Consider the following 19,268-nt stretch of genomic DNA (forward strand, 5'->3'; position numbering starts at 1 on the left):
GGAAGAGGACGGACATGACTACTGAGGAAGAGGACAGACGTGACTATGGAGGAAGAGGATGGACGTGACCATGGAGGAAGAGGACAGACGTGACCATGGAGGAAGAGGACGGACGTGACTATGGAGGAAGAGGACGGAGATGACTATGGAGGAAGAGGACGGACATGATGGGGGTTACTGGGTGTAAATAGAACATAACATCTTATTACCTCCTCTGCTGCCACTTCCACCAATGGCTCCTCTCTACTTCCTGTCTGTACCTGAGATCACTTCCTGTCTTCCATAGAGACTTCCTGTCTGGGTAGAAGTGAGATCCCCACCTTGTGGAGCTCAGAGGAACTGCAGCCCTGGGAAGCGTCTGGTAGTGTGACCCCGGCCTTGTGCTGGGTGCGTATGGACTGTAGATCCTTATAGAGGGGTCACCTCCACTCCCACCAAGGGGGACAGAAATATATGACTCCTCGGGGGAGGGGTTTTGGACCTATCTGAGCTCCACAAGGTGAGGATCTCACTTCTACCCAGACAGGAAGTCTCTATGTAATACAGACAGGAAGTGATGTCAGGTACAGACAGGAAGTGATGTCAGGTACGGGCAGGAAGTTCCATGAATGAGGAAGCAGAGAGGAGACATTCCTGGATCTGGCGGCAGAGGAGGTAATACGTAGATGAACCCCTTCAGGGGGAGGAGTTGATGATAATATATTTTGTTCCCAAAGCTGACTTACAGGAAAAACAAAAAGACGTCTGTAAGTGAGTGCGGAATGTGTATGACCCCTCCACAGACACGTAGGTGCCGGCCTGATCCGTGGTCACAGGGGCAGTATGAAGACAAGGCGGTTGGCCCCACAAGCAGTGATGTAGGAGATAAAATCCTTTATTGGAATCCTTTACACACAATGTAGTAATAACATGACAGCTCCAGGACAGAGCAGAGGAACAGAAGACGCGTCACACCAATACAGGCTTTTGTGTTCTGTACAAACAGAAGGATTTGGATTTGTCATTTGCAGACACCTCCCTCCAGGGCTGAGTGCCGGGTGGGATGTTATCATCTTTATGTAGGATTGTTTCATTTATTGTCTCATTATATTGTGGGTGACTCCACCTCCCTGCTTGGACTGAACAAATAAAAGGTGTCACTCATCCTTCCTTATCATGCTGGTTTCCATTTCATATATCTGTGACCTGTCCGAGGAACCACATATATTACAGGGATTGTTGTCACTTTATGTGTCATGATATTAATGATGTCATGTTGTTGTATACTTTGTTATCCCGGATTCCAGACAAATCCTTATCAGCTGTTACATGTTATTTAAAGCTGTTCTGGACAAATAAAAATCAGTAATGACTAAGCCTGTATTGGTGTGACGCGTCTTCAGTTCCTCTGTCCTGTCCTGGAGCTGTCATGTGTTACTACATTGTGTGTAAAGGATTCCAATAAAGGATTTTATACACTACATCACTGCTTGTGGGGCCAACCGCCTTGTCTTCATACTTGTCTGTTGCTTGCCCTGACCTTTCTCCTGATTCCTGGATCTCCTCCTCATCTCTCCTCCATATCCTCTTACACAGCTTTTCTCCACACCTGCAGTGACCCTGGGGGGAGGAAACTTGGCACCAGCACGCCGCCAAATCCATCCCCACCATTAGGGGCTCTGGAGACAATTGTCTGCTATTTACACTCCGTTCCTCCGCACGTCACCTGATCACATGACAGCTTACTTCCACAGATTCCGGACAGATTTCTGGATGGTAAAGGTCAAAGGTCACTCTTCAGTTTAGGAGAGGTAGGACGCACCCAGGAACTATGATTTGGTTTGTATGGGAGCCCCATATAGAGGACCCCTCAAATCTCCCCATCCAAATGTCCCTCCATCCAGAGTCTATATGTACTATGACATCACACTGACCTCACAGCTCCTCCTCCCAATGTCCCTCCATCCAGAGTCAGAGAATCCTATGACATCACACTGACCTCACAGTTCCTCTTCCCAATGTCCCTCCATCCAGAGTCAAGTGGGGCTATAATAAATGGAGACCTGAATAGAGAGGTGAGGAGGATTCTGGGAATATCATTTGATGTGACTATTTGTGTTCAGATGTAGAGTTTTCCTCCTGTGAAGTCTGGAGATCATATGACATCACATTGCCTCCACCTCCCTCCCTGATAGAAGAGAGAAAGAAGAAGAAGATTCTAGAAGTCACCAGAGAGATCACTGAGCTGCTGACAGGAGAGGTGAGCGGTGCCGGGAATTCTGGGACATTCTCCAGTAACAGACAAGGGATGTGTCTGGATGGTGACTGTATCATTGTGTGTGTCAGGTTCCTATAAGGTGTCAGGGTGTCACTGTCTATTTCTCCATGGAGGAGTGGGAGTATTTAGAAGGACACAAGGATCTCTACAAGGACGTCATGATGGACAATCAGCCGCCCCTCACATCACCGGGTAAGAGGAGACTTTATTGTAAAGGAGAGAGCAGTACGGAGGATCCACCTAGATCCCCCATCATCTGATAAACACATAGAAACAATGGATTCAGTCAGTGTGTGTGTTTCCTACAGATGGATCCAGTCATGGGAACCCACCAGAGAGATGTCCCCGTCCTCTGTATTCCCGGGATTCCACACAGGAAGGTCACACCATCCCTCACCATCATCAGGTAGATGATGACAATTATTGGTAGTTGTGATTTATACACAGCATGTTTGTTACAATGAATGTTTTATTATATCTTTCAGAGTGGAATCCTCGGGGATGATAATATTGATGTTAAAGAAGAGTATAAAGAGGAGGATGAGGAGTATGGAGTGAAGGAGGAGTTTTCAGAAGGACACAAGGATATGATGGAGCCACCTAATACCAGGAACCCACCAGAGAGATGTCCCCGCCCTCTGTATTCCCGGGATTCCACACAGGAAGATCACACCATCCCTCATTGTTACAAGGTTGGTGGGATGGAGCATCTAGAGCATGGATTCATAGAGACAATGTGTGGATTTTTTATGTGATGTAACAATATTAACGCTTATGTCTTACAGATGTTATTTTCTTTTCTTCCGTTGGTTTAGGTTGAAGATCTGATAGATATAAAAGTTGAGGTTAAAGAAGAAGAAGAAGAAGAAGAGGCGTATGTGAGGGATGATCAGCAGTCTATGGAGGAGGATGGAATAACGGGGACATTTATAGAGGAGGACACTCCTACAGAGATCAGCACAGGTGGGTCATGAACACTAAATCCATTCCTCCACCCATACTGCTCACTGATTGGTCCAGAGTAGGGCGGGGACTGGGTGATATCAGCCTGTAATCCCCTGGTCACTTTCCTGAGCTGTGTTCCCCGTCCTGTATTCCTGGATTTCTCTCGGATAATCTTCCTTCTCTGTGCTGCAGACACAATTTATGTATCTAGACTGGATTTATGGAGGTTCTGGGGTTCAGCTGGCAGCAAAATGTTCATTTTTACTCTAAGCATTGCATAATGTAGGCACCCAGGACATGTGACTGGGGTCTCCTGCCTTGTGCCTGACTCCTCCAGGGGACCTTCTCTGTTATCTGCTGGCTGTGCCGGGTGGAGGGATATGTCTGTAGTGTCTCAGACCCAAGTCACTGAGTGCAGTCTCAGGAGATGGGAGGCAGCGGTGTGGGATCTCTGCAACTTGTCTACAGTAAACATTTAGGCTTCCACTGATTACTGAATACCAATATTATGAGTCCTGACCCTTACACTTTATAATTTATAGAAAAAAATATGCAGCGCTAAAAAACATATATCTTATAAAGGTAAGTATAACCATACAGTTGAAAGAAAAAGTATGTGAACCCCTTGGGATTATGTGGAGTTTTGCATGAATTGGGCATAAAATGTGCTCTGAACGTCATCTAAGTCACAACAATAGAAGAACACAGTCTGCTGAACATAATACTACACAAACATTAGATGTTGCCATGGTTTAATTGCACATAACATGTAAACATTCACAGTGCAGGGAGGAAAAAGTATGTGAGGCCCTAGCTTAATGACTTCTCCCAGAGCTAATTGGAGCCATGAGTGAGCCAACCTTGACTCCAATCAGTGTGATGATATTGGATGTGTTGCTGACAGCTGTCCTGCCCTTAAAAAACACACACCTGTTTTGGGTTTACTGGTTTCAAGAAGCACTGTCTGATGTGAACCATGCCTCGCAGAAAAGAGCTCTCAGAAGACCTACCATCAAGAATTGTTGACTTGCATGAAGCTGGAAAGGGTTACAAAAGTATCTCCTTGAGCCTTGATGTTCATGTGTCCACGGTAAGACAGACTGTCTACAAATGGAGAAAGTTTAGCACTGTTGCTACTCTCCCTAGGCGTGGTCGTCCTGTACAAATGACTGCAAGAGCACAGCGCAGAATGCTGCATGAGGTAAAGAAGAATCCCAGAGTGTCAGCTAAAGACCTACAGAAATCTCTGGCACATGCTAACATTTTTGTTGACACATCTACAATAAGGAAAACATTAAACAAGAATGGAGTACATGGGAGGACACCACGGAGGAAGCCATTGCTGTCCAAAAAGAATATTGCAGCACGTTTGAAGTTTGCAAAAGAGCACCTGGATGTTCCACAGCACTACTGGCAAAATATACTGTGGACAGATGAAACCAAGATTGAGTTGTTTGGGAAGAATACACAACACTGTGTGGAGAAAAAAAGGCACAGCACACCAACATCAAAACCTCATCCCCACTGTGAAACATGGCGGAGGGAGCATCATGGTTTGGGGCTGCTTTGCTGCCTCAGGGCCTGGACGGATTGTTGTCATTGATGGGAAAATGAATTCCAGAGTTTATCAAGACATTTTGCAGGAAAACGTATGACCATCTGTCCGCCAACTGAAGCTCCGCAGAGGATGGGTGATGCAACAGGACAATGACCCAAAGCATACAAGTAATTCAACAAAACAATGGCTGCAACAGCACAGAATACGCCTTCTGGAGTGGCCCAGTCAGAGTCCTGACCTCAACCCGATTGAAATGCTGTGGCATGACCTTAAGAGAGCGATTCACACCAGACATCCCAAGAATATTGCGACACTGAAACAGTTTTGTGAAGAGGAGTGGTCCAAAATGACTCCAGATCGTTGTGCAGGTCTGATCTGCAACTACAGGAAACGTTTGGTTGAGGTTATTGCTGCCAAAGGAGGGTCAACCAGTTATTAAGTCCAAAGGTTCACATACTTTTTCCTCCCTGCACTGTAAATGTTTACATGTTATGTGCAATTAAACCATGGCAACATCTAATGTTTGTGTAGTATTATGTTCAGCAGACTGTGTTCTTCTATTGTTGTGACTTAGATGACATTCAGACATTTTATGCCCAATTCATGCAAAACTCCACGTAATCCCAAGGGGTTCACATACTTTTTCTTGCAGCTGTAAGTGGGCGCTGATATGAGCGCAAAATGGTGCAAAGTACATCTTGGCTTGATTATTGCGAGCCTCACAAGGTGGAGCCATTTAGGAGTGTGGAGTCAATGCTTAGAGCTGCCTGATGAGTCTGTGAGCGGAGTGAGACCCCCGAGTGTGAGTTATCATCTTGAGTGTCCACTGCTGAGCCTGATGACCCCATAGCCTCGGACCAGATCCGATGACCCCATTATAAGGATATACATATAATGCGCATATTATATGTACTACTGGTAAGTGCATCACCTCACCAGATCTTGGCACCAGTATTGATGGTCACGAAGCACGGATCACCTTGCATAATGGACATCATTATTTTGTGATTGGACTCACTAGGACTGTCATGTTATTACTGTTATGTCATTCATAGACGTATTTCCACTGCACTACTTTTGCGCTCATATCAGCGCCCACTTATAATATACGGTTATACTTACCTTTATTTTTTATTTTTGTATTAACAATTTTTATTAGTTTTCACATATACATATATAGTGGGGCAAAAAAGTATTTAGTCACCACAAATTGTGCAAGTTCTCCCACTTACAAAGATGAGAGAGGCCTGTAATTGGCATCATAGGGAGACCTCAACTATGAGAGACAAAATGAGAAAATAAATCCAGACAATCACATTGGCTGATCTGGAAAGAATTTATTTGCAAATTATGGTGGAAAATAAGTATTTGGTCACCTACAAACAAGCAAGATTTCTGGCTCTCACAGACCTGTACCTTCTTCTTTAAGAGGCTCCTCTGTCCTGCACTCATTACCTGTATCAATGGCACCTGTTTGAACTTGTTATCAGTATAAAAGACACCTGTCCACAACCTCAAACAGTCACACTCCAAACTCCACTATGGTGAAGACCAAAGAGCTGTCGAAGGACACCAGAAACAAAATTGTAGACCTGCACCAGGCTGGGAAGACTGAATCTGCAATAGGCAAGCAGCTTGGTGTGAACAAATCAACTGTGGGAGCAATAATTAGAAAATGGAAGACATACAAGACCACTGATAATCTCCCTCGATCTGGGGCTCCACGCAAGATCTCACCCCGTGGGGTCAAAATGATCACAAGAACAGTGAGCAAAAATCCCAGGACCACAAGGGGGGACCTAGTGAATGACCTGCAGAGAGCTGGGACCAATGTAACAAAGGCTACCATCAGTAACACACTGCGCCGCCAGGGACTCAGATCCTGCAGTGCCAGACGTGTCCCCCTGCTTAAGCCAGTACATGTCCGGACCCGTCTGAAGTTTGCTAGAGAGCATTTGGATGATCCAGAAGAGGATTGGGAGAATGTCATATGGTCAGATGAAACCAAAATAGAACTGTTTGGTAGAAACACAACTCGTCATGTTTGGAGGAGAGAGAATGCTGAGTTGCATCCAAAGAACACCATACCTACTGTGAAGCATGGGGGTGGCAACATCATGCTTTGGAGCTGTTTCTCCGCAAAGGGACCAGGACGACTAATCCATGTACAGGACAGAATGAATGGGGCCATGTATCGTGAGATTTTGAGTGCAAACCTCCTTCCATCAGCAAGGGCATTGAATATGAAACGTGGCTGGGTCTTCCAACATGACTATGATCCCAAACATACGAAGAAGTGGCTTTGTAAGAAGCATTTCAAGGTCCTGGAGTGGCCTAGCCAGTCTCCAGATCTCAACCCCATAGAAAACCTTTGGAGGGAGTTGAAAGTCTGTGTTGCCCAGCGACAGCCCCAAAACATCACTGCTCTAGAGGAGATCTGCATGGAGGATGGGTCAACATACCAGCAACAGCGTGTGCCAACCTTGTGAAGACTTCCAGGAAACGTCTGACCTCTGTCATTGCCAACAAAGGATATATAACAAAGTATTGACATGAACTTTTCATATTCACCAAATACTTATTTTCCACCATAATTTGCAAATAAATTCTTTCCAGATCAGCCAATGTGATTGTCTGGATTTGTTTTCTCATTTTGTCTCTCATAGTTGAGGTCTCCCTATGATGCCAATTACAGGCCTCTCTCATCTTTGTAAGTGGGAGAACTTGTACAATTGGTGGTGACTAAATACTTTTTTGCCCCACTGTGTATATATATACATACAGACATAGTGTCACATAGCAACAGTGAGGAGGCCATCAAAACCGTACATTTGGAGAAAGGTGGGAGGAAGTGAAATTATCCCATGGGTGCCACACTGCCTCGAACACAGCAATCGAACAGGCGTGTAGAGCAGTCAGGTACTCCATCTGTCTCACATCAGCAATAATTTTAAACAGAGTTGGCATCGAAGGAGGAATAGAGGATAGCCAACACATAGGAATGCTTCTTCTAGCCACTGTCAGGATATGTGTGGTGAGTTTCCTGGCCATTTTGGGAAGACCTGGGAATGGCAGACTCAATAAAAAGTACAGAGGTTCAAAGGGAAGGGAGGTATGCAATAGCAATTGTAAAAAGGACAAAACCTCTTCCCAAAAGGGAACGATGGATCCACACGTCCAAAAAATGTGTAAGAGAGAGCCAAGGTCTTTCCCGCAACACCAGCAAGCGGAAGAAGCATTCGGATTAAAGGCATGGATTACATCAGGAGTTTTGTACCACAGCATCATCATTTTGTATGTATTTTCCTTATAAACCACACAGACAGAAGATTTACATGAGTTTTCCCAAATTTTCCTCCACTGCATCAGATCAATGTCACATTGTAAAAACTGGGACCACTTGCGCATGTAGTGGTGAGTGTCAGAGAGGGGGGAGGCATCCATAAGAAGTTTATATGTATTAGAAATCGAGCCCCTTTGATGTGGACCCTGTATGCACAGACGCTCAAAGGGAGTGGGTTTCCCAAGAGTCAATGTGGGGGACATGGTAGAGAAAAAGTGGCGCATCTGGAGGTAGATATACAAGTGTTGGGAAGGTAGATCCTTTTTCTGCAGGTAAGCAAATGGTTTCAGCCTCCGAGTCACAGGGTGTACTAAATGACGTAGTTGGAAGAGGTTAGCTGTGACCCAAGGGAGCACCCGGGACACGGCCAAACTGTCTGGAAGGCTGGGGTTGAAGAGGACATTAGTCAGTGCGGAGCAATCCGATGTCAATGCAAACCTAGTAGTGTATGAAAAAATATTAAAAAATTGGTGCAGCGCTAAACAAATATCATTATATAAATGAACATAACCCTAAAACTAATAAATAAATACATATATATATAAATACATGCATGCAAGGATGAACCCCTTTCAATCCCCAGTGAGGGGAAACGTGACCATGTATATGATGGTTACTATACACATGCAAAGGGACAACACACTGCAGCAGGTGATAAAAAGTGAATAAATGCAGTCCACTCCAAACAAAAATGGTGATTCTTCAGAACGTGAGAGTGCCAATAGTGCCACAATCCTACAATGGTCTGAGTGCCTCCTCACCTCCCCGCATCGACCACAAGGGCCAATACGCCTTGATAATATATAGGGTGTAACCCTCAGATGTCAGCCGGTCACAGATCCACAGTAGATTCCACCTCATGTACTGTATTCCAAAAACCACCTCCAGCCGCTGATAATGGTGGTAATAAGCCACCAGGCGATGCTCAGAAACACAAAACAGAAACTCCCATAGCGTAATACTGTAATTTTAATTGTAAAGCATAGATACAGAGTTCCTACTCACATTTCCACATAAGATAAAAAAGCATATCACAAGTCCTCATGTAGTCCTGGTACTGCGGGTGTACCTGGAGTCCCAATATGGCGCGTACGTCGGAAGTGACGTCACCGCGTACCGGAAGTGTCGTCAGGGCGTGCCAACGCGTTGCGTCACGGGTACACGTGACTTCATCTGGGACTCTTCCGGTACGCGGTGACGTCACTTCCGACGTACGCGCCATATTGGGACTCCAGGTACACCCGCAGTACCAGGACTACATGAGGACTTGTGATATGCTTTTTTATCTTATGTGGAAATGTGAGTAGGAACTCTGTATCTATGCTTTACAATTAAAATTACAGTATTACGCTATGGGAGTTTCTGTTTTGTGTTTCTGAGCATCGCCTGGTGGCTTATTACCACCATTATCAGCGGCTGGAGGTGGTTTTTGGAATACAGTACATGAGGTGGAATCTACTGTGGATCTGTGACCGGCTGACATCTGAGGGTTACACCCTATATATTATCAAGGCGTATTGGCCCTTGTGGTCGATGCGGGGAGGTGAGGAGGCACTCAGACCATTGTAGGATTGTGGCACTATTGGCACTCTCACGTTCTGAAGAATCACCATTTTTGTTTGGAGTGGACTGCATTTATTCACTTTTTATCACCTGCTGCAGTGTGTTGTCCCTTTGCATGTGTATAGTAACCATCATATACATGGTCACGTTTCCCCTCACTGGGGATTGAAAGGGGTTCATCCTTGCATGCATGTATTTATATATATATGTATTTATTTATTAGTTTTAGGGTTATGTTCATTTATATAATGATATTTGTTTAGCGCTGCACCAATTTTTTAATATTTTTTCATACACTTTTTGGTCAAAGAGGGTGCTGGCCGCTTAGTTAGTCTTCATTCATCTGAAGCGCAGGAGGTTTTATCACATATTAATGCAAACCTAGTCTTACATTTCTGCCAGATACTCATGGAGAATTGCATGGGGCCAAGGAAAAAATGACGGATAGGGACAAGGTCCACCGCCGAGGTCGACCAGAGGATCTCAGTCCACAGGTTGGGAGGGTTATAAGACCACGATGCGAGGAAGCGGAGATGAGTAGCATAGTAATAGGTCACGATATCCGGTGCCCCTAGGCCTCCCCTAGAGCGCAGAGAGAGTAGTACACTACGTGCAATTCTATGTCGCTTATTATGCCAGATGAAATGTAGAAGGGATTTCTGGGGGGAGTGTAGTCTGGACATAGGAACAGGAATGGGGAGGGTCACAAATAAGTACAGAAGTTAGGGCAGTACAGTCATTTTTATGACATTGATGTGTCCCAGGAAAGATATGGGAAGGGTATCCCAAAATTTCAAGGAGCGAGAAATAGCTGTAAATAAGGGGGGGAAATTGGCGTCATATATAGAATCGTAGGAGGAGACTAGTACCCAAGTATTTTAGAGAATGAGTGCACCATGGATAAGGGAAGGATTCCTGGAGAGACGTGAGAACAGCTGGTGGGATATGGAGTGGAAGTGCTTCAGTTTTGGAAGTATTAACCTTGTAACCCGAGAGAGTCCCAAACTGACATAAAATGTTTTGCAGTACTGGAAGAGAGATTTGGGGATTCGAGAGTGTAAGGAGGATATCATCCGCAAATAGAGATAGTTTGTATTCATGGCCATGGGATAATATCCCTTGTATGTCGGGGTGAGACCGAATTGCAATAGCCAAAGGTTCCAAGCAGAGGATAAACAATAGAGGGGAGAGTGGGCATCCCTGTCGCGTACCATTCGACATATGGAAGGAGGGGAGAGAAAGGAGGCCAATCTGACCTGCGAGGAAGGATAAGAATAAAGAGCTTTTAAAGCTGCCACGAAGGGGCCACGGAAGCCAAACTTCTCCAAGACCATAAACATATAAGGCCAGCTGAGGCGGTCGAAAGCTTTTTGGGCATCTAAGCTCAATAAAATGGTGGGCGTAGCAGACCGATTAACCAAGTCAACCAGGTCAATGGATCTCCTAGTATTGTCCACTGCATGTCTGGCAGGAACAAAGCCTACTTGGTCTCTGTGTATGAGCTTGGCTAGGATATTAGTAAAAATCTTGTAATCGGAATTAAGTAGGGCAATAGGACCGTAATTATCTAAAATAGAGTGATCTTTGTCCGGTTTGGGAATTACGGAAATGTATGCACAGGAAAAGTCAGCCTGGGGAGTAATACCCTTGAAAAAATCCTGATAGAGAGAGAGAAGATGTGGAGCCAGGATACCAATGAAAGTCTTGTAGTAAGAGTAGGGAAGTCCATCTGGTCCCGGCGATTTTCATGAGGGGAGATGTTTGACTATATCAAATAGTTCCTCAGAGGAAATGTCAGCACTAAGGGCCGAGATGTCAGAGGGCGATAGCTTCATCAATAGTAGAGGATTAAAAAACCTATCGAAAGAAGTCTCTGTGAGGGGAGGATGGAGATCTGGGGTCAAACAGTTGTAAAGGGACTCGTAATAGGAGCCAAAAAGGGAGACCATTACATTGGGGTCATAAGTAGGGTCCCCATTTGGTTGGATGAGATGGTCCGGCAGTGTAGAGGGAGTTTGGGCTTTGAGTCTAATAACGAGCATGCGGTGAGGTTTGTTGGAAAATTCATAGAACTTCTGCTTGACCCAGAGAAGAGATTTAGTGGACTTACAGGCATCAAGAGCCTTGATTCGGTCACGGAGAGAGGTCACTTTACGCAGCCCAGAAATAGATGGTTTTGCGAAAAGTCTACGTTCAGCCAAAGTTAACTGGTGGACTAAGGTAGTCCTGGCACTCTCTGAGGATTTCTTCAGGCGAGAGCCCATGGAGATACACAGACCTCAAAATACCGCCTTGTGGGCTTCCCATACGGTTGAGTTGGATGGTACAGAGCCTACATTGTGGCAGAAATACATGTCAAGTCCCTGTGAAAGCTCAGCACGGAGATGTTCCGTGGTTAAAAAGGTTTCATTAAGGCTCCAATGACCCACCTTAGGCCTAACAGTAGGGAAAAATGATTTAAGGTCAAGGAGGCATGATCAGACCATGTGATAGGGTTGATATCAGAGGAAACCAGAAGGGGGAGCAGAGGAGCTGAAATAAAAAAGTGATCTAGTCGTGAATAACTACGATGAGGAGTGGAGTAAAAGGTGAATTGTTTGTGAAGGGGGTGCCGGATCCGCCATGCATCAAAGAGACGATGTTCCCTGATCAGCTTACGCAAAAGATTTCGAAGACGAACATTGCAGCTTCGAGGGAGTAGACTCAAAAAGAGCCTTCCTATCTTTATGTGGTGAGAGTATTAAGTTAAAATCACCCCCTATAATCATGTGTGGAGTAGGGAAGGAACCTAATTTGGCGAGTGTTTGTGTAAGAAACTGTAACTGACCTGAGTTGGGGGCATATAAGTTCATCAAGATAAGAGGAGTATCACCAAGTGTACATTCTAAAATAATGAAGCGACCATGGTGGTCGACCCTGGAGGAAACGACTCAAAGGGAGCAATGTGTCCGAATCAAAATTGCCACTCCAGCCTTCCCAGATGGGTCAAAGGCCGAGTAGGATTGGGAAAAAAACCGTGAGGCAAAACGAAAGGAGCCCGTTAATTTAAAATGGGTCTCCTGGACAAAAATAATGTCTGCTCCTGAAGATCGGAATTCCTTCAAAGCCATCCACTGCTTCTGAACGGAATTAAGGCCTTTGACATTATATGACATAAGTCGCAAAGCCATCACAAAATAACAATAGATATAGCATGTGTACCAGCAGGAAAGGTAAATGGAAAACCATCGATGAAACTAAACAAAAAACAAATGACATTAATAGATAAACCGGAAACATAACAATAAAAGACATAGATATCCGTGAGGATATACACTTGGGAAAAACAACTATACCCAAGTCATCCAGGCCAGTGGCTGGACGGGATCGGGGGCAACACGACAACCGAACATAACAGTCGTCAAACCAGAAAATCAGAGCAAATGAAAGCACCCAGCAAGGGCTCAGCCAGGGGAAAAAAAAAAGGGGGGGTAGGGAAGGGAAGAAGGGAGGGAATAAAGGACAACCCCGAAGTATCCGCAGGAGAACACTCTAGAAGAGCATCAGGTAGGCTCATCTCTGGAATGAGGACAAGGACATTGTGGAGTACGTGAAAAATGCTTCCGACCCCTACAAACTGGTGTCCAAATCTTTTTGGGAGTAACAGAAGGGCGAGATGGAGTAGGCGGTGATGAGGAGGCGTCTTCTGGTAGAGGAGGTACTCCCAATTGCTTCAGAAAGGAGTCCGCCTCTTGGAGATCACATAGAATAACTTGGGAAGTGTCTTTGGAGACAACCAGCTTGAAGGGAAATCCCCAGCGATAAGGGACACAGTGGTGTTGAAGGTGCGTGGTGATTGGTTTCAGTGCCCGCCGTTTGGCCAGGGTGATCGGAGAAAGATCACAAAAGAGCTGGAGCCTGTCCCCTATAAATTCCAAGGAAGGCTTGTTGCGTACGGAGGCTAGCAAGGCTTCTTTGCTTTCAAAAAAATGAAAACGGACGATGGCGTCACAAGGTCTGGTACCATCAGCAGGTCTAGAGCCTAGTGATCGGTGGGCCCTGTCCATGCGCCAATCTGCTTCTGGGACCATGGGGGCGGTTGCGATGAAAAAGGATAAGAGATGTCGGCGGAGTTGGGAATCGGCAATAGACTCAGATATACCGCGAATACGGATGTTCTGCCGACGTTCCCGGTTTTCCAAATCTTCTTGTTGGAGCTGGATTTGTGACATGGTGTGTTTCAGATACACGTTATCTTCTTCTAAGACATGGACATATTGCACCAATTCATCAAATTTGTTCTCCAATTGATCCGCACGCTCACCGATCTGAGCTATTTCCCCTCGAAGATCCAAAGCCAATTTGCCCACTTCGGTGGATATAGAGGCGGTAATGTTGCGTAAAAAAACTTGACGTTTTTCCTCCAACGCAAACACCGTGAGAGAAGATGAGGAGTGAGGAGTGAAAGGAACAGTGGAAGGATGGCTCAACGAATGGTGTTCTATTGCCCCCCCTACCAGTGTCAGGGGCTCGGGATCCTTCATCTGGGGGTTAGGAGACCGTGGGGATGCAGGGGATGCTGGCTGCACTGTAGAGCTGGTGGCTGCAGTACCTCCGGCCACCACTGGGGGCCCGGAGCTCGTTCTCCGGGTCTCAGCTGTAATAGAGGCCGGGGATTGCGGCCTGGTGAGGAACCACTGCAGCGGGGATGGCCGCGGGGATGGCCGCGGGTCACTCGGCAGGGAGAAGGGCTTCCAGCGCCCGATCTTCCCCATTGTCTCTTCCCTTATCGTGGGGGCCGGGTGCAGAGCTGAGGTGACTCACCCAGGGACGCTCGGAGGCCGATGCTGCGCCATGGGTGAGTCGCTAAGGCCAGGGAAGCAGGGAGCCTCAGGGGAACATGGCCATCACCTGTCCTGGTCGCGCATGCGCCCCCCTTACCTTTATAAGATATATGTTTTTAGCGCTGCATATTTATTTCTATTTATCATTTTAAGGTGTTGAGGTTTTACCTTTATATGCTGGCTGCTTTTTTTCCACTTTTAATATTGCGCTCACATTTACGCTTTATATATACTGTATAATTTATATTTGTAACGGAACCGGACCCCGAATGCACTAGATATTTCCGTTAGACTCTCGCTTCCCTGTCCGAACATTATCCACGGACACCACCGCTGACCATACAGGAAATAGACAGCACCAGACTCTTCTTAAGACAGGAAGTGAGACTGCTTTATTTTAACACAAACACAAGATATACACAGGGTGGGGAAATACAACCAGTAACAGGAAACACATCAGCAGGCCATCCCATCAGGGGGAAGGGCTGCTGGAAACACCCCCCACCAAACCAAGACATACCATAGAACAATGAGATACACCATGTGGCAGTAGACAATACACACACAATAGAACAATGGGATACTCCCAGTGACAGTAGACAATACACACCCAATAGAACAATGGGATACTCCCAGTGGCAGTAGACAATACACACACAATAGAACAATGGGATACACCATGTGGCAGTAGACAATACACACACAATAGAACAATGGGATACTCCCAGTGGCAGTAGACAATACACACACACAATAGAACAATGGGATACTCCCAGTGGCAGTAGACAATACACACACAATAGAACAATGGGATACTCCCAGTGGCAGTAGACAATACACACACAATAGAACAATGGGATACTCCCAGTGGCAGTAGACAATACACACACAATAGAACAATGGGATACACCATGTGGCAGTAGACAATACACACACACAATAGAACAATGGGATACACCATGTGGCAATAGACAATACACACCCAATAGAACAATGGGATACTCCCAGTGGCAGTAGACAATACACACACAATAGAACAATGGGATACTCCCAATGGCAGTAGACAATACACACACAATAGAACAATGGGATACTCCCAGTGGCAGTAGACAATACACACACAATAGAACAATGGGATACACCATGTGGCAATAGACAATACAGGAACACATACATCCCATAATAGTTTGCTGTCAAGGAAGACACAATAGAACAATGGAGAAACCACATGGCAGTAAACAATGAACAACCCCCACACCCCACCTATACATGTCTACACAATACTAGGACATTCCACCCCTTACCCCTAACAGGCACAGGGTGATTTACACATAAGAGGGATATGGGGAGCTGCAGCAGGGGTCTTCCCACCACTCCAAAGGAGGCTGTGCCCCCCACCCAAAGTCACTCCCCTCATAATATTGTACATTACATACTCCTGGACCCTGCACTATATACTCTGTTGTACATTACATACTCCTGACCCCTGCACAGTATATTCTATGATGTACATTACATTCTCTTGACCCCTGCACTATATACTCTATGTAGTACATTACATTCTCATGACCCCTTCACTATATATTTTATGTTGTACATTACATTTTCCTGACACCTGCACTATATATTCTGTTGTACATTACATACTCCTGACCCCTGCACTATATACTCTGTTGTGCATTACATACTCCTGACCCCTGCACTATATACTCTATATTGTACATTACATATACCTGACCCCTGCACTATATACTCTATGTTGTACATTACATACTCCTGACCCCTGCACTATATACTCTATGTTGTACATTACATACTCCTGACCCCTGCACTATATACTCTATGTGGTACATTCCATAGTCCTGACCCCTGCACTATATACTCTATGCTGTACATTACATTCCTGACCCCTGCATTATATACTCTGTTGTACATTACATCCTCCTAACCCCTGGACTATATACTTTGTTGTACATTACATGCTACTGACCTCTGCACTATATACTATATAGTGTACATTACATCCTCCTGACCCCTGCACTATATACTCTATGTTGTACATTCCATACTCCTGACCCCTGCACTATATACTCTATGTTGTACATTCCATAGTCATGACTTCTGCTCTCCCCCCTCCCCCCACTGCTATATATACACATAATATGGATTCTCTTTTGTTACACCCATTTCCTCCCAGCTGGACATTTTATATTGGATGATGTGATTGGAGCACAGACTTTTACATGGTGATAATAATGTGATAACATCCTCCAACTTTGGACCCTTAAACAGAAAGTGATAATGAGGGAGGAGTCAATACCCCAATGATGGTGGTCTTCAGGATCAGTCCAGTCTTCATCTTGGTTGTTCTCCCCCCATCCTCACTCTCTGACCTCTGGTGGGGCTCAGCCCCGCTGTTCTTCATGACTAAATCATGGACTAAATAAGGAAGTGCAGTACTTCTTGTGTTGGGAAGATGGCGATGAGTGATAGAGGGGGTGGGGACCCTCGTCCTATAATCCCCTCATCACTGTCCCTCCTATAAAAGACAGTTCTGGTTGTTTCCTCACTCTCTGACTAAGGCCCATGAATAAAGAAATGACCTGGTAGGAGATCAAAGGAGCCATTTCCTAGTTCCCTTGAGGGTGGAATTGTAAGCTCCTCAAAGACCAAGCTGCCTGATGTGGGCGGAGTCCTGGTTTGGGGGAACCAATCAGCTCCTGTCTAGTAATCCTCTTTGTCTTTGTATTTTAGTCCATGGCCAGGAGATGAGGAAAACCTCCGAGGATTGTCTCACTTTGTCTCCAGACTGGAAAGTAGAAGATGAGGACATCATACAGTATAGTCCAGGAGAAAACCCGGCTCCCTCCAATGTCCATCCGGCAACACCCAGTGTAGATGGACCATTGGATTCCTCGTATCCTGAGGAACCTCAGACTGTACGGGACGGGGCCGGCCTTCCAACAGGGAAGACATTCTCCTGTACTGAGTGCGGGAAGGGTTTCCTTTATGAATGCCGTCTTAATGTGCATAAAAGGTCTCACACGGGGGAGAAGCCATATTCCTGTGCTGATTGTGGGAAATGTTTTTCACTGATGTCCTACCTTTGCAAGCATCAGAGATCTCACACAGGGGAGAAGCCGTATTCCTGTCCTGAGTGTGGGAAATGTTTTTCAGTGAAGTGTAATCTTTACACACATCAGAGATCTCACACAGGGGCGAAGCCGTATTCCTGTCCTCAGTGCGGAAAATGTTTTTCAGTGAAGTGTAATCTTTACTCACATCAGAGATCTCACACGGGGGATAAGCCGTATTCCTGTCCTGAGTGTGGGGAATGTTTTTCACAGAAGTCCAATCTTTATAGACATCAGCAATTTCATACAGGTGAGAAGCCGTATTCCTGTCCTGAGTGCGGCAAATGCTTTTCATTGAAGTCCAGCCTTTACAGACATCAGAGATCTCACATGGGAGAGAAGCCCTATTCCTGTCCTGAGTGTGGGGAAAGTTTTTCACAGAAGTCCAATCTTTATAGACATCAGCAATTTCATACAGGTGAGAAGCCGTATTCCTGTCCTGAGTGTGGCAATTGCTTTTCATTGAAGTCCAGCCTTTACAGACATCAGAGATCTCACATGGGAGAGAAGCCATATTCTTGTCCTGAGTGTGGAAAATGTTTTTCAGATAAGTCCAATCTTTACAGACATCAGAGAACTCACATGGGGGTGAAGCCACTTTCCTGTCCAGAGTGAGGGAAATGTTCCTCACTGAAGTCCTCTCTTCCTGTACATCTGGGATTATAAAGAGGTAGACAGATCAAACAGGGGTCAGTACCCCTAGGGTAAGGAATGGGGGGAGGGCTATGGCACATGATAAGAAGGTTCCCATGTTACAAACAACCAGTGGAATTGGTAGCATTTGTAGGAAAATAAAAAATACACAAAATCCGTGTGAACAAGGTGTCAGTGAATGAACAAGGTGTCAGTGAATGAAAGTGTTTGTTCCCCAATACCAGAAGTGTGCCCATCACAATAGGTGAGTTGGAAGGTTTGGTGCATGAAGAGAACTAGGATTGAATTGGTATTGCTGAATCTTGGCTTCATTCCTCACATGACTGGGCCATTCATATTCCTGGCTAGGTTCTCTTTCAGAGAGACGGGGGAAATAGGAAAGGTGGTGGTGTCTGTCTCTATGTGAGAAGTGATCTCAGAGCGAGTGTGAAAGAGGACCTAGTTGATGGAGAGTGTGATGAGGCTGAAGTATTCTGGGTGGAACTGCACATGGAGGGCGTACTACAAAGGTCATCATTGAAGTTTGTTATAGGCCTCCCAGTGTTAATGAGGAGGTGGAGACTCAGCTCCTCACACAGATGGAAAGGGCTGCAAGGGCTGGGACAGTGATAATAATGGGGGATGGTAACTACCCGGAAAGTGACTGGAATAATGGTACTGCAGGAACAGTTAAAGGGCAAAAATAAACCTACTACAGGACAATTTTATGGTCCAGTTCATAGAGGCCCCAACTAGGAATGATGCTCTGCTGGACATAGTCATCTCAAATTATGAAGAGCTTATTACGAATGTCCATATAAAAGAACATCTGGGTAGCAGTGACCATAACATGATTTCATTTATTGTTAGCTGTAAACAGCGAGCACATACGGGAAAATAAAAATGCTCAACTTTAAGAGAGCTAATATCTCTGGGAGGGAATATTGGCATCACAATGAACACAACACAGAAATGGGAGTTCTTCAAAAAGACTGTATGTGACCACACTGCA

At 45.4% G+C, this 19,268-nt stretch overlaps 1 protein-coding gene across 1 annotated transcript; it reads left to right on the top strand.

Annotated features, from left to right (window-relative positions):
* Positions 1-608: 608 nt before the first annotated feature.
* Positions 609-3,246, top strand: LOC149443069 (uncharacterized). Its single transcript, XM_089655952.1, has 6 exons — positions 609-654; positions 2,103-2,239; positions 2,326-2,449; positions 2,566-2,663; positions 2,743-2,949; positions 3,073-3,246. The coding sequence occupies exons 1-6, from the start codon at positions 609-611 to the stop codon at positions 3,229-3,231; spliced, it is 771 nt and encodes a 256-aa protein (XP_089512078.1). The 3' UTR covers positions 3,232-3,246.
* The last annotated feature ends 16,022 nt before the right edge of the window (positions 3,247-19,268 follow it).

The sequence above is a fragment of the Staurois parvus genome, unplaced genomic scaffold (genome assembly GCF_062004578.1).
Source record: "Staurois parvus isolate SC_StPar_1 unplaced genomic scaffold, SC_StPar_1.0 ptg000878l, whole genome shotgun sequence".
Classification (NCBI taxonomy): domain Eukaryota; kingdom Metazoa; phylum Chordata; class Amphibia; order Anura; family Ranidae; genus Staurois; species Staurois parvus.